The sequence below is a fragment of the Mugil cephalus genome, chromosome 11, assembly GCF_022458985.1.
Source record: "Mugil cephalus isolate CIBA_MC_2020 chromosome 11, CIBA_Mcephalus_1.1, whole genome shotgun sequence".
Classification (NCBI taxonomy): Eukaryota; Metazoa; Chordata; class Actinopteri; order Mugiliformes; family Mugilidae; genus Mugil; species Mugil cephalus.
The window spans coordinates 7,568,602-7,592,619 of NC_061780.1; the positions used below are offsets into that span (position 1 = coordinate 7,568,602).

At 42.9% G+C, this 24,018-nt stretch overlaps 2 protein-coding genes and 3 non-coding genes across 5 annotated transcripts; all 5 read right to left on the bottom strand.

Moving 5' to 3' along the window:
- Positions 1–2,429: 2,429 nt before the first annotated feature.
- Positions 2,430–4,419, bottom strand: wu:fj39g12 (C-type natriuretic peptide-like). The gene is made up of 3 exons (XM_047598583.1): positions 4,194–4,419; positions 3,434–3,588; positions 2,430–3,214 (listed from the first exon to the last, which is right to left on the bottom strand). Exons 2-3 carry the CDS (start codon positions 3,530–3,532, stop codon positions 2,918–2,920), a joined length of 396 nt encoding a protein of 131 aa, XP_047454539.1. The 5' UTR covers positions 3,533–3,588; positions 4,194–4,419; the 3' UTR covers positions 2,430–2,917.
- Positions 4,420–5,866: 1,447 nt separating this feature from the next.
- ncapd2 (non-SMC condensin I complex, subunit D2) lies at positions 5,867–23,641 on the bottom strand. Its single transcript, XM_047598580.1, has 32 exons — positions 23,371–23,641; positions 22,991–23,110; positions 22,825–22,900; positions 22,682–22,740; positions 22,423–22,598; positions 21,762–21,907; positions 21,217–21,344; positions 20,976–21,099; positions 20,718–20,865; positions 19,529–19,726; positions 19,318–19,452; positions 19,133–19,220; positions 18,185–18,392; positions 17,931–18,049; positions 17,016–17,216; positions 16,735–16,909; positions 16,390–16,474; positions 16,064–16,200; positions 14,375–14,507; positions 14,020–14,095; positions 13,716–13,931; positions 13,408–13,568; positions 11,784–11,895; positions 11,556–11,679; positions 11,213–11,368; positions 9,254–9,431; positions 9,073–9,167; positions 8,863–8,943; positions 8,127–8,310; positions 7,845–8,013; positions 7,636–7,758; positions 5,867–6,140 (listed from the first exon to the last, which is right to left on the bottom strand). The coding sequence occupies exons 2-32, from the start codon at positions 23,106–23,108 to the stop codon at positions 6,058–6,060; spliced, it is 4,212 nt and encodes a 1,403-aa protein (XP_047454536.1). The 5' UTR covers positions 23,109–23,110; positions 23,371–23,641; the 3' UTR covers positions 5,867–6,057.
- On the bottom strand, positions 18,760–19,052 carry LOC125017108. Its single transcript, XR_007113811.1, has one exon. It is a non-coding gene; the product is annotated as a small nucleolar RNA U85 (small nucleolar RNA).
- Positions 19,837–20,169, bottom strand: LOC125017107. The gene has a single exon (XR_007113810.1). It is a non-coding gene; the product is annotated as a small nucleolar RNA U85 (small nucleolar RNA).
- LOC125017109 lies at positions 22,012–22,340 on the bottom strand. The gene has a single exon (XR_007113812.1). It is a non-coding gene; the product is annotated as a small nucleolar RNA U85 (small nucleolar RNA).
- Positions 23,642–24,018: the final 377 nt, after the last annotated feature.

A 24,018-nucleotide genomic window follows, 5' to 3' on the forward strand; every position in this document is an offset into this window, starting at 1 on the left:
TTTCATGGCGTCTTCAGTGTGACACGCTGCCGCAAGATTAACACGATTTAACTGCCTTCTCTTCTCCGCGCTCAAAAGGCCTTTTTTTCTGACTCCTTTTTTCTGGGTTGACATTAGAATACAATATTATAATATATCATAATGTGAATAATGAGGATGTCTGTTTAAACTACAAGACAAGTCTTGCTGAATCCTTTTGGAAATAACCTCCCCTTCTGCAGCCTCACCTGCTGCCAGTCCCGAGCTGAAACCTTACCCATGGCATGGCATTCTGTCGCCACAATAGACCTTGAACTTGCGTCACATTGTAGATGTAACTAGACAAATGATAATATTAACTAACATTTATTTTTCTGCATCAGAAGCTTGTGCGCTCAGACGTTTTGCAACAGGCTGCAGACGTGTTGCTCCGTACCAGGGGCGGCGGCGGTGGTGGTGGTGCCTTTCATGGCTGCCGTCCAACGGCTCCACGCATAGCTGAACTACCACAACCCTGAGTGCATGCATGCCAGTCTCAGCCTCTGCTTTGCAGCTTAAGGTCAAAGAGGGGAAGTAAAGGTCAGGCTATGTTTAGACGCTGGCTGGCTAGTTAACACTTGGACCATGTTGTGCTCAGTACTGTAAATGCTGCCTCACAAGATCACATGCTCTTTTTTATATTACAACAGTTAAAGGCCACTGTAGCTGGCGCAGCTAGAAATAAAACGCGAAATAAAACATCTGGGGAAGCGATCATGCTAGTTCGTTTTAAAGGTCACTGCAAGATTCTGGCAGAGAAATGCTTTAGAAACAATGACAACTACTTAAAGTCGTTTATCTGCTGCAGGTGTACCAGATAGCTCGATAATAGGTTGCGCTAATCAGAAATAGCAGCAACAGAAACGGTGCAATCTACACAGGTTTGACTCTGTGGCTGCTTGTTAAAGGGGCCTCCAGCTACATTTATACAACTGGCATCTGGTTGTGAAGTGCAGTGCAAAGTCCAGAGGGCAGCAATGTGTGGCGAGGAACTGATAATAAAACAGACTCATAGTGCCATCTTGTGCTGTGGTTAAAAACAGCAGCTAATTTATTAATGTCAACTTTCTCAATTCAGTGTCAATCATGTCAACAGAATACTCTGTCAGTAAATGTATAGTTTATTTAACACTGCTGGGTATTACAGATCTCTGCTGAGACATTTTCTCATCATCCTGAAAAATATTGGTTCTGAAAAGTGTTTTTGTGACACATTCATAATCCCTCAGTATCCATTATAATAATATTGCTGCAAAATGGAATGCAAAATCTGTAATGCAAAATCTTTTGGAAGTAGGATTTTTTTTTTTTTTTTTTTTTTTTTGCTTAAAATAAATCCAACCTCTGCAGGTGCTGTAGTGGACTACAAACACCGGTTAGCAACACGCTTAAAGTTCAAGTTCAAGACATGGTCGGCATAACCGTGGAAGTTTTTAAAAGCCCGGGGCCTCCCCATAAGAGATGAGGATGAGCACGAGAGCAAAAGTGCAAAGTCAGGTTCACGTATCATGTGGTCATTCCGGTACGTCTGGTGTAATATGAGAAAGGTGCATCAAGCCAGAAGAACATCATGTAGCAGTCAAGCACACAGGCGTCTCCATGCTCAGACTCACGTCGAGGCGGTAGCTGCTCCAGGAAGTGGAGTGAGTTTAAACACGTTTAAAGGGATCAGTGCATTGAGCGCATAAACTGAAGCTTAGTCTTGCTAAGCAAGACATTGACCTCAAGCATGTGTGCAAGTCAAAATTTAGTTTCTGGTGGTAACTAGAAATATTTGAGAGACTTGTTGTGTTCTAATGAATTTTATGTTTAATTTCTGTAACCACTTGTCCTCTAGATGGTTGCGGGGGCTGGAGCCTATCCCAGCTGTCATAGAGTGAGAGGCGGGGTACACCCTGATCAGGTCCTAGTCTATAGCAGGGCTAACACATACAAACAGCCTTTCACACTCACAGCCAATGTAGAATCACTAATCAACCTACACAAGCATGTGTTTGGCATGGAAACCTCTCAGAAGGACCTTATATTATTGTAGAATAGCCCTGAAGTTCCACTACGTTAAGTTTGTGTTTTGAACATTTCCTCTCTGTTCGTTTCTGTTGAAAGTTCAGGAAGACCTGAACCTAAACAGGCCATACAGCGGCACTTAGCCCAAGGAATTCTGCCGTAATGTCAGAGTAAAAATAGTTTAGGTCCTTCACTCATTGGCCTGTCATGCTGAACAACGATCAGCGAAGAAATTTACTTCCTCCAGCAGCCACAGGATGATTTAATAAATCATCAAGCGTTTTGAAAAAAAGAAATCTGTCATCAGAATTTGAAGCTCCAACGTGAAGGACAAATTGAGTTGACGCATGCCAACAGAGAATAAACCATGTGTGAAAGAAGTGAGCAAAAGGCAAGGCCACCACAAATGTCAAATCCATTTATTCATGCAAATCATTAAGTAAACATAAAAATAAACCGCAAGAATTATAGGTACCATCATTTCTGGATTTCCATTTTAGAAACAATCCCCTGGCTATGAAACGTCTTCACATCTATACGTGTACTGCACGCAGACAAAGCTAGAAATACAGAAAGAGACGAATTACTCGGAAAAACAAGCCCAAAGATAAAGGATGATCATTTGATGTAAACACAGCTCACATTTTCTACTACTCGGTTTAATACTTACACATGAAATAAACTGTGAAGCCTCTGACCTATCCTGGATGAAACCTCATTAGTAACACTGCAAGTTCACATCATACTATATGTAGTCTACACGCATATAAACATCCTTCTCTGCAGGGGAATGCCTTTTCATGTGTTGTGTGTTTTTTTTTGTTGTTATAACCTATGAATGATGTTACCAGTCTTGTTTTTTTTTTTTTGTTTTTTTCCTGCTCTCTTTCCACTAACAGCCCAGTCCGCTCATGGATCCGATCCGATCCAGTTTCAGGCCAAAGCATCCTCGGTTCCATCCCCTGCGTGACCGGTCTGGCTCTGCTCTCTTCTGGTTGGCCAGGGCCCCCTTCAGCAGACGGAGCCAGGGGGTCTCAGGCTGCGTCTGCGCGTCAGCCCATTTGGGGTTGTCGACGGCTTTCGCCCCTGAGGAGAAGGTGGACTGCTCCTCCGGCTGGCTGTTCAACAGGTTCTCCAAGTCGTCCAGGGTCAGAAGGTCATTGTAGCGTTCCAGAAACTGCTCCATAAACTGCACAGTGGAAAGAAAGATGAAATTTAATTGTCAGGGAGTGTACAAGGCAGTATAATTGAATCAACAATACATTTCATTAGTCTCTCCTCTTATTCTTTCCTGCTCTGCTTGCCCTCCTTTTGGACTATTCCTTTTGATCCACTGTTCATGCACTCGGGGAATTCTCCTGGATTCACCGTTTTTTTTTCTCCCCCCCCTCTCCCATCCCCCTCTTACCTGCACAGCATCGGGAGAAGGATGCAGAGCGCGAGCCTCTGTGATCTCCAAGGGAGTCAGGAGGAGGAGAGCGGCACAGAGCAGCACAGGACACAGCATGGCAGCAGAGACGAGGAGTCTGAATATCTGGAGAAAGAAAACTGGGAACACAGCGCCTGCAAAAATTCAAATACTGATGAAATTTAAAAAAAAATACATTTAATATGAAAATATACATAAAAATATCTTATTAATCAGAATAGTGCAGTCACAACAACCCTCTATCAGTCACTTCAGGGCTGGAAATCTAATTATATAATTTATTTTTATATTGGAGGCAATGCAACAGATGCAATGTGTTTATTAGAGGATGTAGTTATTTGGGAGCCACATTCCCAGTTAAGCTTTTAGACCTAGGTTAACACATACAAATATATTTAAATGTACAAATAAGGTTTGGATAGATTTATTTTTCCCAAGAGCAAAACTTTAGGTTGCACTGAATCATTCTCAGTTTAAAAAAAAAAACAAAAAAAAAAACAGGTGGCATTTTATCAATTTTACAACTCAGCAAACTATCAGTAAATAACATGAAATTGCTGAAAATTCTATTTTCTTCCTTTAGATTTATTCAAAAAAACAAACAAAAAAAAAAACATGAAATCGTGTCACCAAGATGTAGAATTTCCTTTGGGAAATAGTCATTGTGACAATAACTAAAATAAAACAAAGAGTTAGAAGAGAGGATGAAGATATGCATGCATGCAAGTAGAGTGCTCACCTGTCTGTTCTCTCTCAAATCTCTGGGTATCTTCTGCGCTCACAGACTCTTCTCCATCTCCCTCAGTCGCTCTCAGTCTGCTACCTCACTTGTTGGCACCTGCTGGGAGCATCACTATCTCACTCAGCTGGCTCCTCCCCTTCCTCACTCTGTGATGGAATTGGAAGGACGGTCGTCTTCCTCTTGCGTCCGTCCACTTGGCAGAGGCTGAATGCTGGGGCATCAGCTGGGATGCTGCAGAGGTTTTGTAGAGCCAGAGATGCCCCCCCCCACACCCTCCTACCACATCATCTCCTTTTCTTTGGGGTGATGTCATAGCCTTGGGAAGACTGATTGTCATTGCCAAGGTGACTGTGTGTGGTGTGTGTGTGCGCTCTGTGAGCCAACGTGAAGCATGTGTAGTGCACAAGTCAAGGTCAGAGGGCAGCGGTCAGCCAGAGAGACCAACTGGAAAAAGTCACGTGTTTCAGTCACGACTTAATCTGAATTATACGTTTCCCGTGTGGAAACAAAGCTCTTCGTGCGCGTTAGCCTCCCTCTCTCCCCTTTGTCTCTCTGGTCTTTCCCAGCATGCACTGACCTCCCCTCTCTGTTGGGTAAGTTACAGTCTGTCAGTGCCATCTGCTCCTCGTACCCCCCGCCGCCAAATTACAACACTAGCAAGAGCTGTGCGATCCAACACACTGACCTTAAAGTTCAGCAGCCTTTGATTATTACAAGTGAATAGGCCCCTGCAATTACACAAGTCCGTCAGACACTGGGCGCGCAATCAGTGATTATTTCCTCTCGGTCAGAGTTTTCATATCGAGCGCGAGCAAACCGGATCGCTAAAGTTTTCAGATTTACTTCCATTCGCACTCAGCACCCACTGAATATATTTGAACTCAAATGAGTCCTCAGATAAAAACCAAACCGCTGGTGCAATCGTATTGTCAGCCTGTTCCTGGCAAGTGTCTTTACATAACATATCAATCACACATACAGAATATACGCACCCCTCTCATCTTTTTTGGAGAGGACAACGTGTGGGAGAAGGCGTGGGCGAAAAGGAGAGAGATTAGTGATGGGGAGGTGGGGGAGGCGGGTGAGGAGGGGGGTTAAACTGGTGTGCATGTGAAATCAGTGAAGAGAGGAGAGCTGGAGGAAAAGTAGGCAGCAGAGAGTAGGAGGAGGAGGAGAAGAATAGAGAGAGAGAGAGAAAAGCACCAGGCAAGGAGAGAGCAGAGGGAGGCCTACAAAAGAGATTGATTACAGGAGAACGGAGACGGCCAAGTGGGCAACAGCAAACGTGTCAGACAGGAGAAGAGGGAGAAGACAAAAAAAAAAGTGAACAAACAACCTGCAGGCGCACTCACAGGTGAGGGATGCGGTGAAAGAAGTTCTGATGGACTGGAATCTCAGCAGACGCGAGAAAGGAAAAGAGAGGAAAACTGAAATGACGCACAAAAGCCTGTGGGATAGTAATACTGTCCGGACAAGCTGTGGCAACTCATTAAACAACGCTGTCCAAACACATAACGCAAGCAGACACTCTAAGCTGTCGGTAATGGGGGCATAAATCCACTTGACATAACCGAGCAGACATGTAACCGTTCGCGCATTTTCTTCGTGTCGTGTTGAGTCTTCTAGTGTGTAGAGGCCAGTGAGTGACTCACCTCAAACTGAGACAGACAGACAGACAGACAGAAAGGTTTATTAAAACAAGTCCTGATTTCATATCATCAGATACAGCAACCCTTTTAAGAATGGTGCTAAGAACCACTATTAAAAATATATATACAGAACTATTAAAAAAATGTTGTTAAAATGATTAAAATTCCACAGAGAAAGATTAAAAGAAAAACACACAAAGGTAAAAATGAAATCAGTTTCTGAGGCGAGTTCGTCTGGACTTGCGTGCGATGGGTGTCGTCACTTTAGGCGTTTCACTCTCTGCCATGACAGCATCTGATGGAAAACGATATAAATATGGTGATTAAGTTTGAAGTTATGGTCATGTAAGGGAACTGAAAAAGCCACACGCACAGACAGACACACACACACACACACACGGACAGGTCCCGGAAAGGATTCAAATCTAATCATTTTAAAACATTGAACTATTTGAGTGAATCACGATCCAATTATATCCTCTATAAACATTACTGAAAAGCCACATACTCATCACCTCATATAATTTTATTTTGACATTATGTCATTTTTTCTGTCTGAATGTTTTCTATTAAATCCACAGATCTCAGATCGGTGCTGCTGCAATGCACCAGTGACTTTGTAGAAGAACTACAGCAGTATTAAATCTTCTTAGACGGCCACAGGCCAGCAGACTAAATAAAACTTTTTTTTTTATATTGTCCAAAAGCGTATTATTGATTTGTAACAAAGTAATCAAATTAATTCTGAACACAGCAGTCTACAACAAGAACAATGAATGCACGTACTACTCAAACTTAGTTAATTGGTTGACAAAATAAATCAGAATAATTGTTTTTAAGGAAATAAAATGCTTCCTCTCATTCCAACGTCTCTTGATTTAGATAAGAATCCTTTCATTTCTCCACATTTTACAAACTATAAAACACTACAGTTGTACATATAGTACACATTTCACAGCATTCTTAGTTTACAGCATTTTTTCCACACCTGCCTAAAACTTTTCCACAGTTCTCTGTGTCTGACAGTTGAAAAGAAATAGTCTCACATTTGTGACTCCTTTTTACTTCCAGAAAAGAGGCTCTGCAGTCCGTCCTATCATGGTCTGAGTAGGTTACGTACATCAGCCATCTATCTAATCTAATAGATTATTGGAAAATATGCTGTATTTTGCTAATGATGTCTGAACACTGAACCTCGGACGTTCTTCACATCTTATATGTGAGTCTGTAATTACTCCCACTGCCTGAAGGGGGAGATAGATGTCCCACACAGATTTAAGGAAAATTGTGATATGTTCCAGGCAATAAGTAAGTCATTGTTTTTAAAAAAAAAAAAAAAAAAAAATAGAATGCAATATTAGGGCGATTGTACACTGGCATTATGACCACCTTTGTGTTATATATAATATTGTGTAAGTCTCCCTAGTGCACACATAACAGTTGTGACTCATCAGAGAATGGACATGGGTCTTCTGAGGGTGTCCTGTGGTGTGGGGAAACAAGATGTTGTTAGTGGGGGTCTCTGGGTCCTATGGGTTGAGGGGAGGGGCCTCTTTGGATCAGGGGGTGCCTGTTTTGGTCTGGTCGGTGGCACATATAATAATAATGATGATGTATTGGTTTTATAGCGTTCATCATTATCTTATTAGATGCTCAAAGTGCTTACAATTAAATACGTTAATCATTCGCTGACACTCGGTTAGACACCATGTCTAATAATGTTGCAGTGGTCATAATGTTGTGGTTGACTGGTGTAAGCGTTACTGAATGAGTGGGGTGGCTGCACTCACCCTCTTCATCCTCTTCCTCGTCATCACTGCTGAAGGTGATGACAGTTTTCTTGGACTTGCGAGATTTCTGAGGCGTCACAAAACTGTCGTCACCCCGGCTAGAAACCGAGGGCTTCGCTTGACCTGTAGGAAATAAAAAACACTTTATAAAGTACCATGTTTCTGCACATCATTTTTTAACCACATGAGTCAAATTCACAGATACTGACCTCTTTTTGCTTTTGCACGGCCTCTGGTGGGCAGAGGTGTACGCCTGACTGGACTCTCCGTGGATCCTCCTTCTTTTTGGTTCTCCTCGTCCATTTCAGGACTTTCCACGTTCTCCAGGCCCCGTGTGTGAACCGCAGTTAGCCTCTTTTCAAATTCATCTACCTGAGCCTGGCAAACAAAGTTAACACCCCGCACCATTAGCTATACTGGTTTATCATCAGGAGGAATGTAGAGAGAGAGAGACTGAACCCCACATCTACCGTAAACGGGCGACAACATACCTTAAACTGTGGCTTGGCCCCACGACGGAGCTTGGCAGTGATGGAGAGCAGAGGCTGGTAGACGCCAGGTTCAGTCAACTTGTCACTGTAACACTCCCAGCATTCCTGCAGCCTCTTAAAGCCGCGCTCACACATGGACAGCAGAGACAGAGACATGGCCAAGTCACACCACTGGCGCTCAGTCCTGAGGAAAAGCAAAATGAGAGTCCGGGGGATTAGAGACCAAACTTGATTAGTGACAACAAAATGCTCAGAAACTCTAGACCCTGAACAAAAAAGCTCATTACTCATGAACATGGCATTGCCCTGACATTTGGACGAAATCTCATTTTCCAGGAACCTTCTTATACCTAAATTCATTTTGCCATTGTGTAATATAAAATGCCCTTCCTTTGAGCTCCGAGTATGGACGGACTATGAGTCAGAGGCTGAAGCTCGCTGAGGCCAGCTGTTCCTTTTTGCGTTCCCCAACTATATAGAAAGACGGTTTCCATGACGAAATGAGTGAATAAGAGGATGTCAGTGTAGGTGATAGGTGAACTCAACTGTGAACTCGCTTTAATTGTCGGACTCTATTCTCGCTGTGAAAACACCCACTAATTACCCACACATCCACCCCCGTCCCTCGCACAATAAAATACCGAAAGACAGACTCAGAAATTGGCAAGAACGCTGCAAAAGGAACAAAAAGATGCAGGTTAGAGGTGGGAGGATGAGCAAAAGAAGATGTACTCACTTGGCAGTCCTAAAGCGCTGACACAGTTTCTCAACCAGAGACTCTGTCTGTCTTTCTTTAGTGATGTAGGAAAACAGCTGTCTGGAAAAAACACACACACACACAAAAAAAAATATTTTACAGCATCTGAACAAACCTTTCAAAGTGCAAAACTTTGTCATAACCTTTATGGACAAATGCAGTAAATGGAAGAAGACATGTAGAACTCACTTCATAACAGTATTGAAGTCGCCTGAGCTCATGCCCCTCTCTGGATCAGACAGACGGCTGATGATGTCTGGGAGAAGGTTGTAGATCGCATTGTCCTGATGGGTAACACAACAGAGGGTCAAAAGTCTTTCCCATTAATTAGGCTCCATGGAGGCTTGTGGTCACGCATGTGAGGTTGTACCTTGGAGGCCAGCTCATTGAAGAAGTTCAGAGCCAGACTGGTGATGTGCGGCTCGGGGTCAATTAGCAGCACAGCCACCTCGCTGACTTGACCTTTGACCTTGAGCACATCCTTAAGCACCAACTGAGTAAGAACAGTCACAGCCGTCTGCCTCACTGAGGGAACCTCGTCGCTGAGCCTGGAAAAGGAAAACAAACGTTAAAATGGATGGCTGGCCAAGTCTCTTCCTCAGAGTGCTCAGAAATGCTAACAGATAAATGCTAACAGTTATTGGTGAGTAGGAGGCTGGAGGAGGGGGAGTTTATCTATGCTCGTCCAGCCACTGAGGGATTAAGGTACCGTTAGGATACAGTATCCGGTAACAATGACGTCTGTCGTGGTTAAAACACATTGTTTGAAATTTGAAATGTGTAAAGCTTGTTTTGGTTTGAGACTATGGAGGGACGTCATAATCTATGCAGTTAATGACACAAAACAGTAAAATCATCCAGGAGTTTTTCATAGTAATTCAGTCTGGACAGATCGACAGAAAGAATTAGGTTGACAGTCCTAGAGTCACGTTCATAGCTTTTCTAGAAATATAATTGGAGGTGAAAATGACTGGACACCGATGCATTTTTTATTCTAAGGTCGTAGTTCCTTAAGCTCCCACTAAAGACTTGGAATTAGCCAGAACCTTAGTGAAACCAAACTGATGTCACAGCCATGGCTGAATTCAATGGAAGTTCGCGGGCTATGGCAGGGCAAACTGACACCAATTTAGATTTACGCTCACCCAAACCGCATAACAAAAGAAACTCATTAACTATTTCTCATTTATGCCAGAGAGCAAGACTCCTGGCAGAGGAACAGACACTTGTACATGGTTCTTCCAGGAGCCAATGCAGGAGCTTAGAGCAGCAATGAACAGGGTAATTAATTCTTAATGCGCTTATCAGGAGGTGCCAGGGCAGCAGCCTGGAGAACAGTGGATGTGTTGGTGTGTGGGAGACAATTGAGGAATAGTATAAAATGCTTATCAGGTAGCTACACTTGGAAGGCAACGAAGAATTATGAAAAGAACAACGTTTAACAAGTCCACAACAACCTCAATGTGAACATTATCAACCATTATAATTAGAACTGGACTTCAAATGGAGAACTTCCTCTTCGAGACTACAGACTACAGAAATCACTGCAACTTTGTGCACAGAGAGACTGCTAAGTGTTTTCAAAATGAAACCGCACATACACGCGTGAACTTTGTCCAAAATGATTCCCTTCTGCTCACTCAACCGCTCCGTGTAATTACAACATACCAGTCATCGGTTCTAGTCACAATCTGACACACACTAGTAATTAAGCTGTTCATTGTGTAAAAGTGCTCCTCTCTGAGGGGGTCTCAGGCTCCACCCCGGTTCACGAGGGGGACTGGGTTTTTCGAAAAGCCGCGAAGCGATCGCTGGTTCCCATGGCAACCGAGGAGGTCAGGATACACCGCACATATCAGAGTGTGCCGACACAGATCATCTTAAAGTTTGTCCTCCCCCATTAAAAAGTTGTGATGGAAGCAGTAAAGTTTTCCCATCATGTGGCTCAGTGGAGCATTGTGACTGCAGCAACACTTGACTGGCTGAGAGGAACGACACACAGAGACGTCGTGGTGGTGGTGGTGGTGGGATCCGGATGAAGACGACTTGAGTTTACACGCATGGGGAGAATGTTTGTCGTGATGAAACGTCACTTGAAGTACACCCACTCGGGTGAGCCTTCAAGCGGAGGTTGTCCCTCTTTGGCGGAAATTAAAAGAAAAAGAAAAAAACAAGACGACACAGAAGACGAAGCAATCTACGGATATTATGATCTAACTGGAAGAGTCGATTAATGTTGGGGAGGAGGGGGTGATGAAAATGAAATGCTGCTGTGACAAATTAGTTTCACATTATTGCACTTATCAAACTGGATGTGTCGTTACATTACCTGGCGTAGAGATTCTGTGTCCAGGGCTCCAAAATGTTTGGGAAACGGACCGTGAGGTCCCCAAGTGCTATTATGGCATTAGCCCTGACCACAGGGAGAGTGGAGCGCTCCAGGACCGTAAACATCAGCCGGATGTTTTCTTCACACACTGATGGGCTAATAGAAAGAATAAAGAAACAACAGCATTAAAGAGTCTCATCATAGTTTTCTAAAAGACTGAAACCAGTCAATTTAATAAATAACAGTTAAAGTTTGTGGCAGTTAACTAATTGTTAAACAACGTAATACACAATGAGCTTTCCACACATGTATAGTGAAAGGACAGGGACTAAGCCATGTTTACCTTATCATCATGTACTGAGACAGAGCCAGACAGGCGGCTGTGGTGAGCTGAGGGTGGGAATAGCGTCCTGGGGAGCTGCAAACTCTCACCAGCAGGGGAAGGAACGCACTCAGCAGGTTCTCCTCTAAAGGTAGAGGAGGGGGGGGGTTATGTATTATGTAAAAAACATGTATTATGGAGAGTAGGTTTTAAAATGGTTTACTGTGGTGCACAAGAGGTTTTCTTTACCAGCCAGTAGTTCTGTCTCACAGATTTTTCTGATGAGTTCTGCCTCCGTATCTTCAGCAGAGGCACCGATCAGCCCCAGCTCTTCCTCCATAGCGCTCTCGTTGGCCGCTTGCTGTGAGAAACTAACGCTTATTAAACCAGCCTTAGGAACACAGCAACTTCCTCCCTGAAAGTTTTCCTATCGATATGGTACCTGCAGACTGAGTTTTTCTACATTTGTTTCTGGGCACAAGTTATTCCAGCCACGTTGATATATGAGCTAATATTAATTAACTGCAGATGTGCATTGGTTTGACATGTCAACCAACACTGAACCACACAACAGCAGCACAAACATTCATGAGTAGGTTTGAGGTATTTTGGAATAATGAAAGAGAACAGTACCAACTTTATATGCTTTAAGAAGAAAAATGTGGAACAAATAAAAATAAATGAGGAAAAAAGTGAAAGTTGTAATGGTAATTAAGGATACATTTATCTTCATGTTCCCCGATGGGTGGAACAATTACGAGACATCACTCTTCCGACTGTGTCACTAAATTGAACCTCATCAAGCCGTCCTGCTGAGACCCTGTCTGATTATCAAATCGCTCTTTTCCACATAGGGGGTTGTGTTGGCTTCATTTCAAACTATTAAAGTAGATTTTTACCAAAATCCACAACAACACTTAAAAAAAATGATAAAAAAAAGAAGCTGACATTTAGGCAGGATAGATTTCATAGAATAATGAAAATGTCAAAATGATAAATCCAAATTGTTTCTGTTTGACTATCATACGGTTAATAGAGAAAGACATTGGGAGAGCTGGAACCATCGCATGTTCAGGCAAACAAGAATAGATGATGAGTGGATGGATGAGACAACACACATTTACTTTAGAAAACTCTTCTCTGAACAGAGGATGTGGATTATGACAAGTCTTAACATCAGTCTCCAAAAAGTTTCCTCCCTGTTCACAACTTTAGCCTTGAATTTCTGGCCATTAATGAACCAGTCGTTTGGATCAAAATAAATTCCTCTAATTACAGGCGAGTATCAGATACTCACCTGTAAAAAACTGATGAGTTAAACCACCCACAGTCTTCCTAATGAAAACCAGTCTTTTAAAACCGAAGAAGCTTCTTCAAGCAGTGATGAAACATCTTAATGAAAAAATCCAAACAGGGCAACTGGACTTAATTTTCACCTATCAAAGTAGCTCTTCATTTCTAAAACACTGCCGGGAGTGTTGGGAGTTTGAGTAGTTTACTTTCTCCAATAGTCCACTGTTACTGCCACAGGTTCTGATGGTGTGAATGGAGGTGAAACCTAAATTGAGGGCAGATTATCTCTGTACATCAGAGAAGGGTTTTCCAATTTAACATATTGCTTCCTTTACACCGTTGTCCTCGAAAAAGTGTCCTTTGTCCTCCGGCAGGACAGCTGAATCCTGGCCTTAAGAGTTGGTTCTGCTCTCCTGTGTTGACCCATGCATTTGTAAATTGGTTATTTCTGTCTTTTTTACAGCACTGAAATATGTAAACTACAGTGCGCAGTTCTTGTTTTTTCTTTTTTCTTTTGAGACAACAGGCTAATTTTCTCTCTCTCTAAAGGACGACATGCTGCATATTCTGTAACACGTACCTTAGCTTTGCTGGCTGGGCCTTTTTCCTTCTCCTCCCTCTCCTCTGTCTCTCCTCTCCTCCTCCGCAGCTCAGCACTCACGCTGCGCTCAAGGTGAGACACCTGCCAGAAAGCCACGCAGCCACACAGAGCCAACAGCTGGGCCAGGCACACACAGTTCACTGCGGGAGAGAGAGAGAGAGACACGTGGACAGCCGTGATTAAGAGATTGTTGACAAAGCACTGGGACAAGTCATGCAGTGATGTAGACTTCAAAATATGCCAATGCTCAGTCATACAGGAAGTAAGAACACAAACTCCAGACTCACCTTGTTCACCTTGCTCACTGGACTCCTGAGATCCATCTTGCACCTGGACAACATCCTTGTTGACTTCGCCACCTTCTGAAATCTGATCGAGTAAGAGGCGAGCGCTTCGCTGGAGCAGCCGAGAGCACAGCTGGTCAGGTGATTCAGCCAGGAAGTAAATGAGACGGACAGCCTGTTCCATGAAGCTCTGCCAATAAGGGTCCTCCATCACCACACCTGGAGAAAACACCCGGAGCAGCAGTCAGAGGAAGGAACCACATGTGGTGAATGCCGACAGACTCCAGGCAAATCTGTCTACATTTACCTTCAGCGACGGCCTGTGTAAGGCAGGTGAAGAGCTGGTGGTCCTGAGGCAGCCTGAACGGAGAGCCTTTTGACTGCTGGTGGAAACAGCGGAGGGCATGATGTTAACACCATGCAGAACAACACTGGCCACAGTCTGCCTCAAACTGCTGTATGTTATCAGGTAGTAAAGTTTGAAATCTTATGATTAAAAGACAGAAAAATAGATCTGAGGTCTCATCAACGCAGTGTTTACACGACCATTATATTAGTGGGACCAAATAGAATAATAAACCTGCTCTTGTATGTAAAGAGTTTTGGTACTGTTGAATAGGACAGCAGGACAGACTTAGGAGACACTCTTTGCACCTTCTTACCCTGACGTGATCGGTGATGCTGCAGATGGTTATAACCGTGTCTCTGGCCAGAAGGAAGTCCTCAGTCACCTTTTCTCCCAGAGCCACAGAGCAAAGAGTGTCCAGATTACTGAGCACCACCTCCCTCTCCGCCCTGTTACATTCACAAACATAATAAAATAAATAAATACACTTTTACGAAGAGAACTCGGGAGCACAGTTTATAATCCCAGATGATTACACAGTTCTTTAAAGTGGAGTTATAACATCTTTGCATTGCGTCATACCCAACCGCCCCATGCTGGCCTTCCCAGCGCAAGGCTGCTGCCCAGATAATGCATGTAGGAGGGTAGGTTAGGAGAAGCACATAAGGTTTAATAGGTTATGAATGCTGCCGAAGCTGGATGAAGAGAAGCAGCAGTGTGGGTGGACTGCAGATAGTCTCTCACTCACTCGCCCACCCCTACAGCAGTGGCAGTCTTTGAGGTAGATTGAGAGCGAACACTAAAAATATATTTATATATTTATATATATATAAAATGCACTGGCCAGGAGCCTAGTTATATGGTCGTGACTTCGATTACAATGAAGAGGAGCCGAGGCTGGGCTTGTATTCTGACTAATGAGAGGATTTGCTGAATTTCAAGTAGCTGAGGCAGGACCAGAATGTAAATGGAAGTGCTATACTGAAGAGGGCAACAGCAATAAGAATTTTACATTTCTTGTTTTTTTTTTGTGTGTGTGTGTGTAAAAACTCAACTCTAACTGCAGTTAGAGTTATTCTTTCTGGCAGCAGATGAAACAATGTACGGCTCATTTTAACACAAGTATGTGAACATAATAGTTAATCTGTGTTAAAGTACAGTTTACACCTGGATCTAAAATAACCAGAGAAATTGTTCAGGGATATAAACCATGTAATTTTTTTTTTTTTTTTTTTACTTGTCTCATTGAAGGACGTGATATGATAAAAGGGTATTTTTTGACTTCATAATGAAAATAAACCATTTTTAACTCCTCTTACCTGACTGAACATCTAAAAAAGTGCTACATAGTTCATTCCCAGACAGTTTCACACAGTAATCCTGTTTCCTTATGAAACATTCGTTCACAATTTTTGGGAATCACCACATATTAAAATAGTAATATATCTGCCACGATCAGCAATGTGTAAAAACATCATCACTTGGTATTAAATTCACCATATGTCTCAGCAGAATTCCTGTTAAATTGGTTCCTTCCAGTCACAATACCTTCAACAGTGAATAAGTCAGAAGTACACAGGGAACCTTTGCAAACAGTTTTGTATTTTGCCTTTCACAAAATTGGGACATGAAAGCAGTTTTTGGATCACAGTGTCTGACTGCGCAACACTTTGGGATTTGATATTATCACCTGCTCTACTGCAGCGTAGTTTGTGTAAAGTGATGGAAGCTCACAGCACTAACATAATGAGAATCTGAGCAAACGCTGAGAATATAATTGCCCTGCAGATGAAAAATACCAGGAGAAAAGAAGATTATTTACCACGGAAAATGACAACAACAAGACTACGCTGTCTTTGTTTAAACACACAAAAATGGAAAACTTTAATATATGTAACGGTCAGACATCGGTCACTTTAGGCTGCACCTTTATAGTAAATATATCACAAAACGACCCACCATCATGTTATAACAAATGTGTTCCCTTTAGTAATGCATTTCTTACCGTGTGGCCATACCCAGCAGTAACACCGCTGCTCGCTTGTATAAGACAGAGGTTTCTCTCTTGCCGGTAAATCTCTCCCACAAGACTTGAACTACAGTGGACTGGAGAAGACTTCCACTGCCAAAGAACTCCTGCACCTACAGAGACATGGTTATGACCCATCACACTTTGGTCCGTTGGAATATAATTCAAAATATATTATCACCATTAACACTTGGATACACATTTCCTTATAAGAGCAGGAACATATTTTGAGCATCATGAAAATCTGTTTCTATAAATGACTACAAACTGAAGTAATTAGACACATAATCAGAGTCACTCACAATTTCCTCAAGACACTGGATTGTTCCCAGAGATGCATCTACCATCAGCTCAGAGAGACTGTCAACGAGAGTCTGGGCTTTCATCCTAATAAAAGGATGAGACAGAAGTTTTTTGAGGTGTTGTTGGAACCACAACAACGTATTTCACAAGCCAGCTGAGTTATTCAGGTGTGAGCTACGGATGGTTTGTTACCAGAAAGCCTGATCTGATTCAAAATCACAATGATTATGTTACAATAAATGTAAATGATAAACCTGTCAAAATATCACGACGATACACCAATGACATAAAAAGGGCGGGTACTTGTGAACCAAGTCAGGCGTGTGTGAAGCAGTTTTACGGACCTGACTGTGTCGCCCTGAGGGTTCAGATAGAGACGTCTGTAGGCCTGAACGACAGCATCTTTAATGGCAGCGTCGGTGGACCAGACCAGAGGCAACATCTTCCTCACTCCGCTGACAGAGTTGGCAACACTGAACTCGCACACAGTCACACAAAACTGCACAGCCTCCTGGACCACTAAAAGCACAAACGTAGAATGTACAAATCTCCATCTCATTCCCAGGTTAATTTATTGAGTGTGTAAGATGAAAGTGGCTGCACTCTGTTGGACATAGACGACTACCTGAAGTGGTTTTCCAGTAGAGCATGGTGTTGATGACGGAGATTGCTCTTTCCACTTGTAAGGCGAAGGTTTCTGTATCTTTCAGGTACTGCACCAACATCTCCTGCTTCTTCAGCTCCCCATCCTCCCCTTCCTTCTCGCCCTCTTTCTGTGGGGTTGGTGGCAGGTTCTGGCTGAGCTCAGAGGCGTCCTCATCAGAGCCTGAGGAAAATATCAGAGATCATACACTGAAACTAAGTAAATCAGACAGGAATTCAACAAATTATTTTCCACTGCTGCTTACCCAACAGTTCCTACAGATGCTGCGCAGTAATCAAATCCCATTAAATCAGTTCTATTTCAGACTTTCTAGTGAATGTGTGTTGACATCAAAAGCACACCATAAAATTACATATTCCCTTTGGGTCTGAGCTCAAATGTCAGTTTCACAGGGCTACTCCCAACGAGAGTTGCTTAAATGACATAAAAATCATTTTTAATTCAATCTAAAGCCTCTATCAGTAGTGTTCACACGGACGATGACAGGGACATGGTCTGCAGGACATTTTCCAATGGAAGTCACAAACCGAGGGGCAGGCGTTTGTCACTACGAATCAAATGTGAGTTGGCTTCAACTCCAGCGCATCAATGACGCGATGGCGCGTCAACCAATCGTGTGTTTGTTTCAACGGTTCAGTTTTGAAAATAAGGAAACAAGTTAATTAGTATTTTCATGGTGTGGCAGTCACCAGACATTGAAGAGGTGGAAACGCAGAATAGCGTGGGTAGAGGTTATGCTTTATAGTCCCACATCTAGCATCAATTTCCGCTAATCAAAAGGAAACAAAGAGCTGAATCTTCCATTAAGGGCCACAGCAGAGAGCATGTTGTTAATGGGAGTGTGTAAAGTGAAGTGAGGGAAAATGAAGCTTTCACCTTTAAAAATCAGAGCCAGTGTGTCCATTAGATTTTCAGGGGTGATAGTGGCCAGAGAAGCAAACATCGATGATTCAGGAAAGAAGCTATGAGCTTTTACACAAAGCTTCACAGCATTTCTGTAGAGTGGAATAAGAAAAGAAATGTCACACATCATCCTATTGGCTAATTGACAGTGTGGGAGAAAGAAATCCTTCAGGCAGTGACACAACCAGTCAACTTTTATCCAGGCCTCCGCTTGTGATTAGCATCACCTGTATTTGTTGACGCGCAGGTACTGAGCTATCCTCACTGCAGTTGCTCTGTCGTCGTCTGCCTCCTTTACTTCTTCCACATCCCTATCGTCCTCGTCTTCCTGCTGCTCATTCTCAGAGCTACTTGTGGGCTCCAGCTCCGTCCTGACAGTGACGAGGAGCTCAGGCTCCATGGCCGCCCATAACTCAGATGCTTTAATCACTGCCACTGTTGGGAAGGGAAATAAAAAAAATAAAAACTCAATTGTAATGAATCAAGTTGGAGGCACAGAGAAATAGAACAATATACAGAAAGATACAGAGCTTAATATCAGACCTCACACAGATATGCACTGCATGTTCTGACTAGAGATCAACTGATATGGATTTTTAGGGCTGATTTTTCTGAGCCGGATGATGATTTTTCTCACTTCATTTACATGACACAAATTACACAATTACAACAAATGTTACAAGTCTCAATTTAACTCAAACATTTGTTAAACTCAAATATTTAACGCCTTCATGTATACAAAATAAACGTGCAATAAGAGGTAGAGCACAGGCGTTTTCCAGCTTCCAGCTTTTCTGAACATGGCCCTCAGATTACCAAAGAAACAGCTCATGACTGACTGAACAGAAGTGAGAGCTGGGTTAACGCCTTGCCTCTCACACACAAGCTCACGAACGCTGTCGGCTTCATTCACATTGTTACTCCACTGTAACTTTCCAGGGATAATTTGAGCAGAGCCAAGTCACTGTAGGCAGGCCCTTACAGCAGAGCAGGAATCCTCCCCTGCACTGCCAAGATTACCTGCCAGTCAAGGCAAGAAGAAAAACCCAACTCTCATTCAGTGAGCTCACATTCGCCTTGGTCTCATCACTGGGCAAAATGTGGATTGGGCATGAAGCGAAATTAAACGATAGGGGAGAATGACACGTTTAAATTATCACAGCGGTTGTGTTTACCAGGTGCTTTCCCCTCCAGTTTCTCTTTCATTTCTCTGAGCTTGGCAGTCTCTTTCTCCAACGGTTTCTTCAGGTCGGCACTGCTCAGCTGAAACGCACAAGAACAGATTCCACAACTTATTTATAAAGTTATAAAACCTGATAATTTTCTGCTTCTCAGTCTGAATCATGTTTGTTCGAGTTACCTTGCAGCTGTAGGGATTGTGTGCTATGAAGGCTGCTAACAGCTGGATGGCACTCTTCACGGCATTAATAGATTTGTCCATCAGCCGCCCCACAGCCAGCTCCATGACCTCACTGTACCTACACAGAGGCAGCGCCTACACACGGGGAGGCTTTCATTAACAGGAAGGACTTTAAAATGGTAGTTTTACAGATGTGTCAAAGAATACATACTTTGCTGTTGACGATCCGTGTGTAGACCTGCAGCACTCGAGCTCTAACGTAGGAGTGCGTATCATGCAGGTGTTCCTGCAGGGTGTCAAAGAAGCGGTTGCGGTCGGCTTTACCGGACTCATCCAGGCCATCACCACACAGGACCCGGACGAGGATCTCTCCCAGCACCTCACACACAGCAACTCGCATCGTGTGGCTCTGGAAAAGTTGTAAATAGGAGAATTATTTTACATCTAAGCACATTCTTGTGTCAGTGAACGATTTCGATTTCTACAACTGTATCAGGAAATAAAAGAGAAAAATAAACCTGCCCTCAGATTACCAAAGAAGAAAACTCACTGCTCACTGAAGGTCAAGGAGAGCTGGGTGAACTTCTTGCCCTTCACACACACCACAAACACTACACACACACACACACACACACACACACACACACACACACTGTCAGCGTCATCCCAACTAATTACTCCTCTGTGGCTGTAGAGGAATAGTTTGGGTTGAGCCAAGTCACTGTAGGCAGGCCCTTACAGCAGAGCAGGAATCCTCCCCTGCACTGCCAAGATTACCTGCCAGTCAAGGCAAGAAGAAAAACCCAACTCTCATTCAGTGAGCTCGTATTCGCCTTGGTCTCATCACTGGGCAAAATGAATGAACAAAGACAAATGAGGTTTGCCTTCCAGTTTTTCTGTATTGTAAGGTTCTTTCTTTGGGACAATGCTCCTTTGTGCCGTGGCATTGTCAGAACAAAACATGCAGGAATGTGACAAATTGCATCTCTGAGCAATGCAAGCACTAAACTGTAACCAAGTGCTAGCTATTGCCTTGTTTAATTTAAGGTCTTAGTAGTGATGAGGATCTGTGCAGATTCCATCCTAGACCAGCAAAACTACATGAAGCTTAACAAAGAAAAAGTATTTAAAATGGGACAAAGACATTTGAGAGGAAACACATTTACTAAACTTCACTGAGCAGCAAACGTGTTTACACAGGGAAAATACTTTTCATGAGCAGCGCCTGCTGCTCACACATAAAGGCTGCTATAGTGATGAGTCATTAGTAGTCATCATTAGTGCTCGACATTATAACAAACATTTATACCCAAGCAATATGGCAGAAACCGTCTACTGTACAGAACAAAAGTTTTCTTATTCAGCATCTCTTTATCCCATACAGTGTTCAGTATACATACCTCTCCTTCCAGGTGTGTGATGAGGACACTGATGTTGGGGATCATTAATTCAGGCACCAGTGTGCCCAGTTCTGAGAGGAAGGTAGCAAAGGCCTTGACTCCTGAACCCTCTCTAGCAAGCTCCTCGCTTGACTTCCGACCGATCTCCCTAAACGTATGGGAAAAGCAACATGAATTTAAACTCTGCTTCCATCATTTGATGCCATCAACAGAGTAGGTTTCCACAAATAGATTTAGACAGCAAAGTGCACACTAGACCTTATGACTTCTCCAATGATAGCTCTGACTCCATACTCTGTGCTCCACACAGACACCGCCTGTGCAAAGACGGTTGACAACTGCTCGAAGTGCTGCAACAACTGGATCACTTTTACGCTGGCGCCTACAAGAGATCATAGAATACACTTAGACTAAAATAACTCAATATTTGCAAATCTGAGCAAGAAACATTATTGAAACTGGGCTGTTTCACAACGTTGCAAATGATTAAAACACAAACCTAGCAGGTGATTGTATTTCTTGATCAGCAATCCAAGCAGGTGGATTATACCATCTCTGGTGGGTTTGCTCTTGACATGGCTAATGGTTGGGTTCTCGAGTAGCTTGTAGCAGCAGCAGGTCACACAACTAAGAGATGAAAGACACACAAAATAAAGTTTGTTCATTCGTGTGGTGTATTTATCTGAAGGAATTATGAGAAATATACAGACACTGTGAGAAATTTGCTTCTAGAACTGACAAACAATTATACAAAAGAGAGAATGATCACAGATTATTTCTGCTGATGTTAATATATGTTCACTGGGCAGAAATTTAATGAAGCAATTTAACACAGTTAAAAGATCATCTAACCTCATCAGGGTTTGGCGTGACTAATAAAGAAAGAGGCAAAGATCATTCCCATATAAACCAATTAACTTAAAGTCAATGTTATCAATATGTCAAAGCTGGGAGGACATCTGAACAGGAAGTGGGAAACAGCTGAGTGGGACAGCTGACCATCATACTGTACTTTTGCCTAGAGCTCCCCAGACAGCTGAATACCTGATGAACTCTTCCTCCACCAGGGAGAGGCTCCAAAGGGAGCGGATATCCAGCTGGAGGAGCTGGATGAGGACCTGAAGCACCTTCTCTCTTTCTGAGTCCCACTGCAACAGTCCTTCTCCACCAGCTTTGCCCTTTTTACCACCCTGAACAAAACAGACAAAGACTGATCAATATTGCTTTAAAGATCATTTTCTGAGAAGCCAAAATATGGGAATAAAAGTTACATCTTTAATTAAATAACAAGAAATGCCCTTAGGTTACCAAAGACAGTAATTCATGCATGCCAGGCTACACAGAGAATGCAGACTCTTGCCAGCTGCTACATGGACATTCATACAACACACACACAAAAACAAACAAACATCCACACTTTGTTTGACATCTCCTACCCATCCCATCCCATCTCTCTTGGGGGGGCCGGAGCTGTAGAAGGTGACAGTTTTACTATGCGTGGGCCCTTACAGTAGTGGAGTAAGACTCTACCGCACTACCAAGATTACCCACCTAACAGCTGGCAAGATCACAATCTCTTGGCCTGACTGGATCATCAAACTTGCCATGGTCTCATCAGTGGACGTTTTGAGGAAATTAAAGTATGACAATTCAGTGTATTGGCTATTAGTTATGTATAACTTAGATGGATAACTAATGACCTTACCTTCCCAGGCGCCGTGACAATACTCTGTCTACACGAGTCACTCTCAAGGTTCTCTGTGAGTTTGCAGAGGAGGAAGACGCTCATTTTAACGGCATTAAGTTTTTCTTTCCGCTCTGCAGCCGACAGGGAGGTGGAGACGAGGAGAGTCGGCAGGGAAACAGAAAGGCCACCAACCACTGAAAGAAAAACAATGAGGATATTGTTTTCCAAGCAAGCTGCGGCTTTCAATTTTAATATGATAGATATATAGAGATCTAACCTTGTATTAACAGTTCCAGTATATCCTCTTTCACGCCCAGCTCTACAGAGTTGCAGTGCCTTAAAAAGTAAGACACGTAGTTTAGAACAAAAGTTTTGTACAAAACTTATACCACATGGATGTACTACATGATCATTACTTACTGTAATACGCTGTAGCCTGTGTCAAAGTGCTCCAGTATACACATTGGCCCCTGACTTCTTAACGCTGCCTTAAATCCTGTGTGACATACAGATCATCCTGTCACAAACACAGTATGCAACACAAAAATTTAAAAAAAGGCTTCAGGATTTATAATATACTACTTACTACTGAGATAGGGCGGCAGATGTTTTGGGGAAACCACCTCCTGAACGACATACTGGTTAATGCCCCCTGTTTTTACCAGGTCTCCAACACAAACGGGCACAAAAAAGTCCCACGACATCCCTGAGTTAAGTAAAAAGAAACATGCAGCGTTAGCCAAGGTAGTCAGTTTCCTTAAATCCAAAAGCGTGGTACTGTGGTGGTTATTTTAAAGTTATTACAGGCCGCAATTCAAGGAGTTACTGCGACAACAGCTAGCAGACTAGCTAGCAGCACTAGCTACACTGTTTATACAACGTATTAGTTTCTAAGTTGTAATTTGACTGAAGTGTGGAAGCAAACAAAAAAAAGTTCTTTTTAAAAAAAATAAAACTACTTCTCACCTGTAATTGTTGTTGCAGTTCCGCTAGCCACGGTTCGGTCCTCTGAAAACTAAAGTATGACCTGCTTTATAGGCACCGTCTACAAACGGTCTGACGCCACAGGTTTTCAAATTCGTTCGGACATCGCGCCAAAGCGAAAAGACTCTGACGTCATAATTATGCGCTTTTGTTGCCAGATGTATTGCTCAATACCACCACCTCATGGACAACCATGAGCACTACACCAGCGCCACTGAACAATATTCTTTGTCCGCCACAACGCAGCTTATGCTACAAACGACATTGCGTAACTAATTAGACACACGGACACAAAATACCACACAGTTCTTTTTTTTTTTGAGGTAGTAGCTGTATTCAAATGATTGACAACACAATCACCCCTTCTAGCCGGTACCAATGTTTCAGCTACAGAAATGACAACATTTCAAGAATTTTCTTTACTTTCTATACAGCACGCAATCGAACGTTAAAATGAAATGGTCAGTTCACTACCACAGATTACCAATACTGTCAGGATGCAGCATTTGACTTCATAATCGCTCTTGCCCTCTTGTTATGCTTGAGTAATAAACCTAGTGTTCAGTGGCTACACACGAGAAACTAACTGCACAACAAAGCATAAAAAGCACCCGATGGCCTGTTTTCAGA

Bases quoted from the DNA above. Each gene is read 5' to 3' on its own strand.
- wu:fj39g12 (XM_047598583.1), bottom strand. From the start codon at position 3,532: ATGCTGTGTCCTGTGCTGCTCTGTGCCGCTCTCCTCCTCCTGACTCCC. The intron at 3,215-3,433 runs GTAAGAGGGGGA...TCCACTGTGCAG, and splicing joins CTTCTCCCGATGCTGTGCAG to TTTATGGAGCAGTTTCTGGA.
- ncapd2 (XM_047598580.1), bottom strand. From the start codon at position 23,108: ATGTCGTGGGACTTTTTTGTGCCCGTTTGTGTTGGAGACCTGGTAAAA. The intron at 19,453-19,528 runs GTATGTATTCTT...CCCCGTGTGTAG, and splicing joins CACGGATCGTCAACAGCAAA to GCGCTGCCTCTGTGTAGGTA. The intron at 13,932-14,019 runs GTAAATGTAGAC...TGTTTTCTCCAG, and splicing joins TACACAGGCCGTCGCTGAAG to GTGTGGTGATGGAGGACCCT.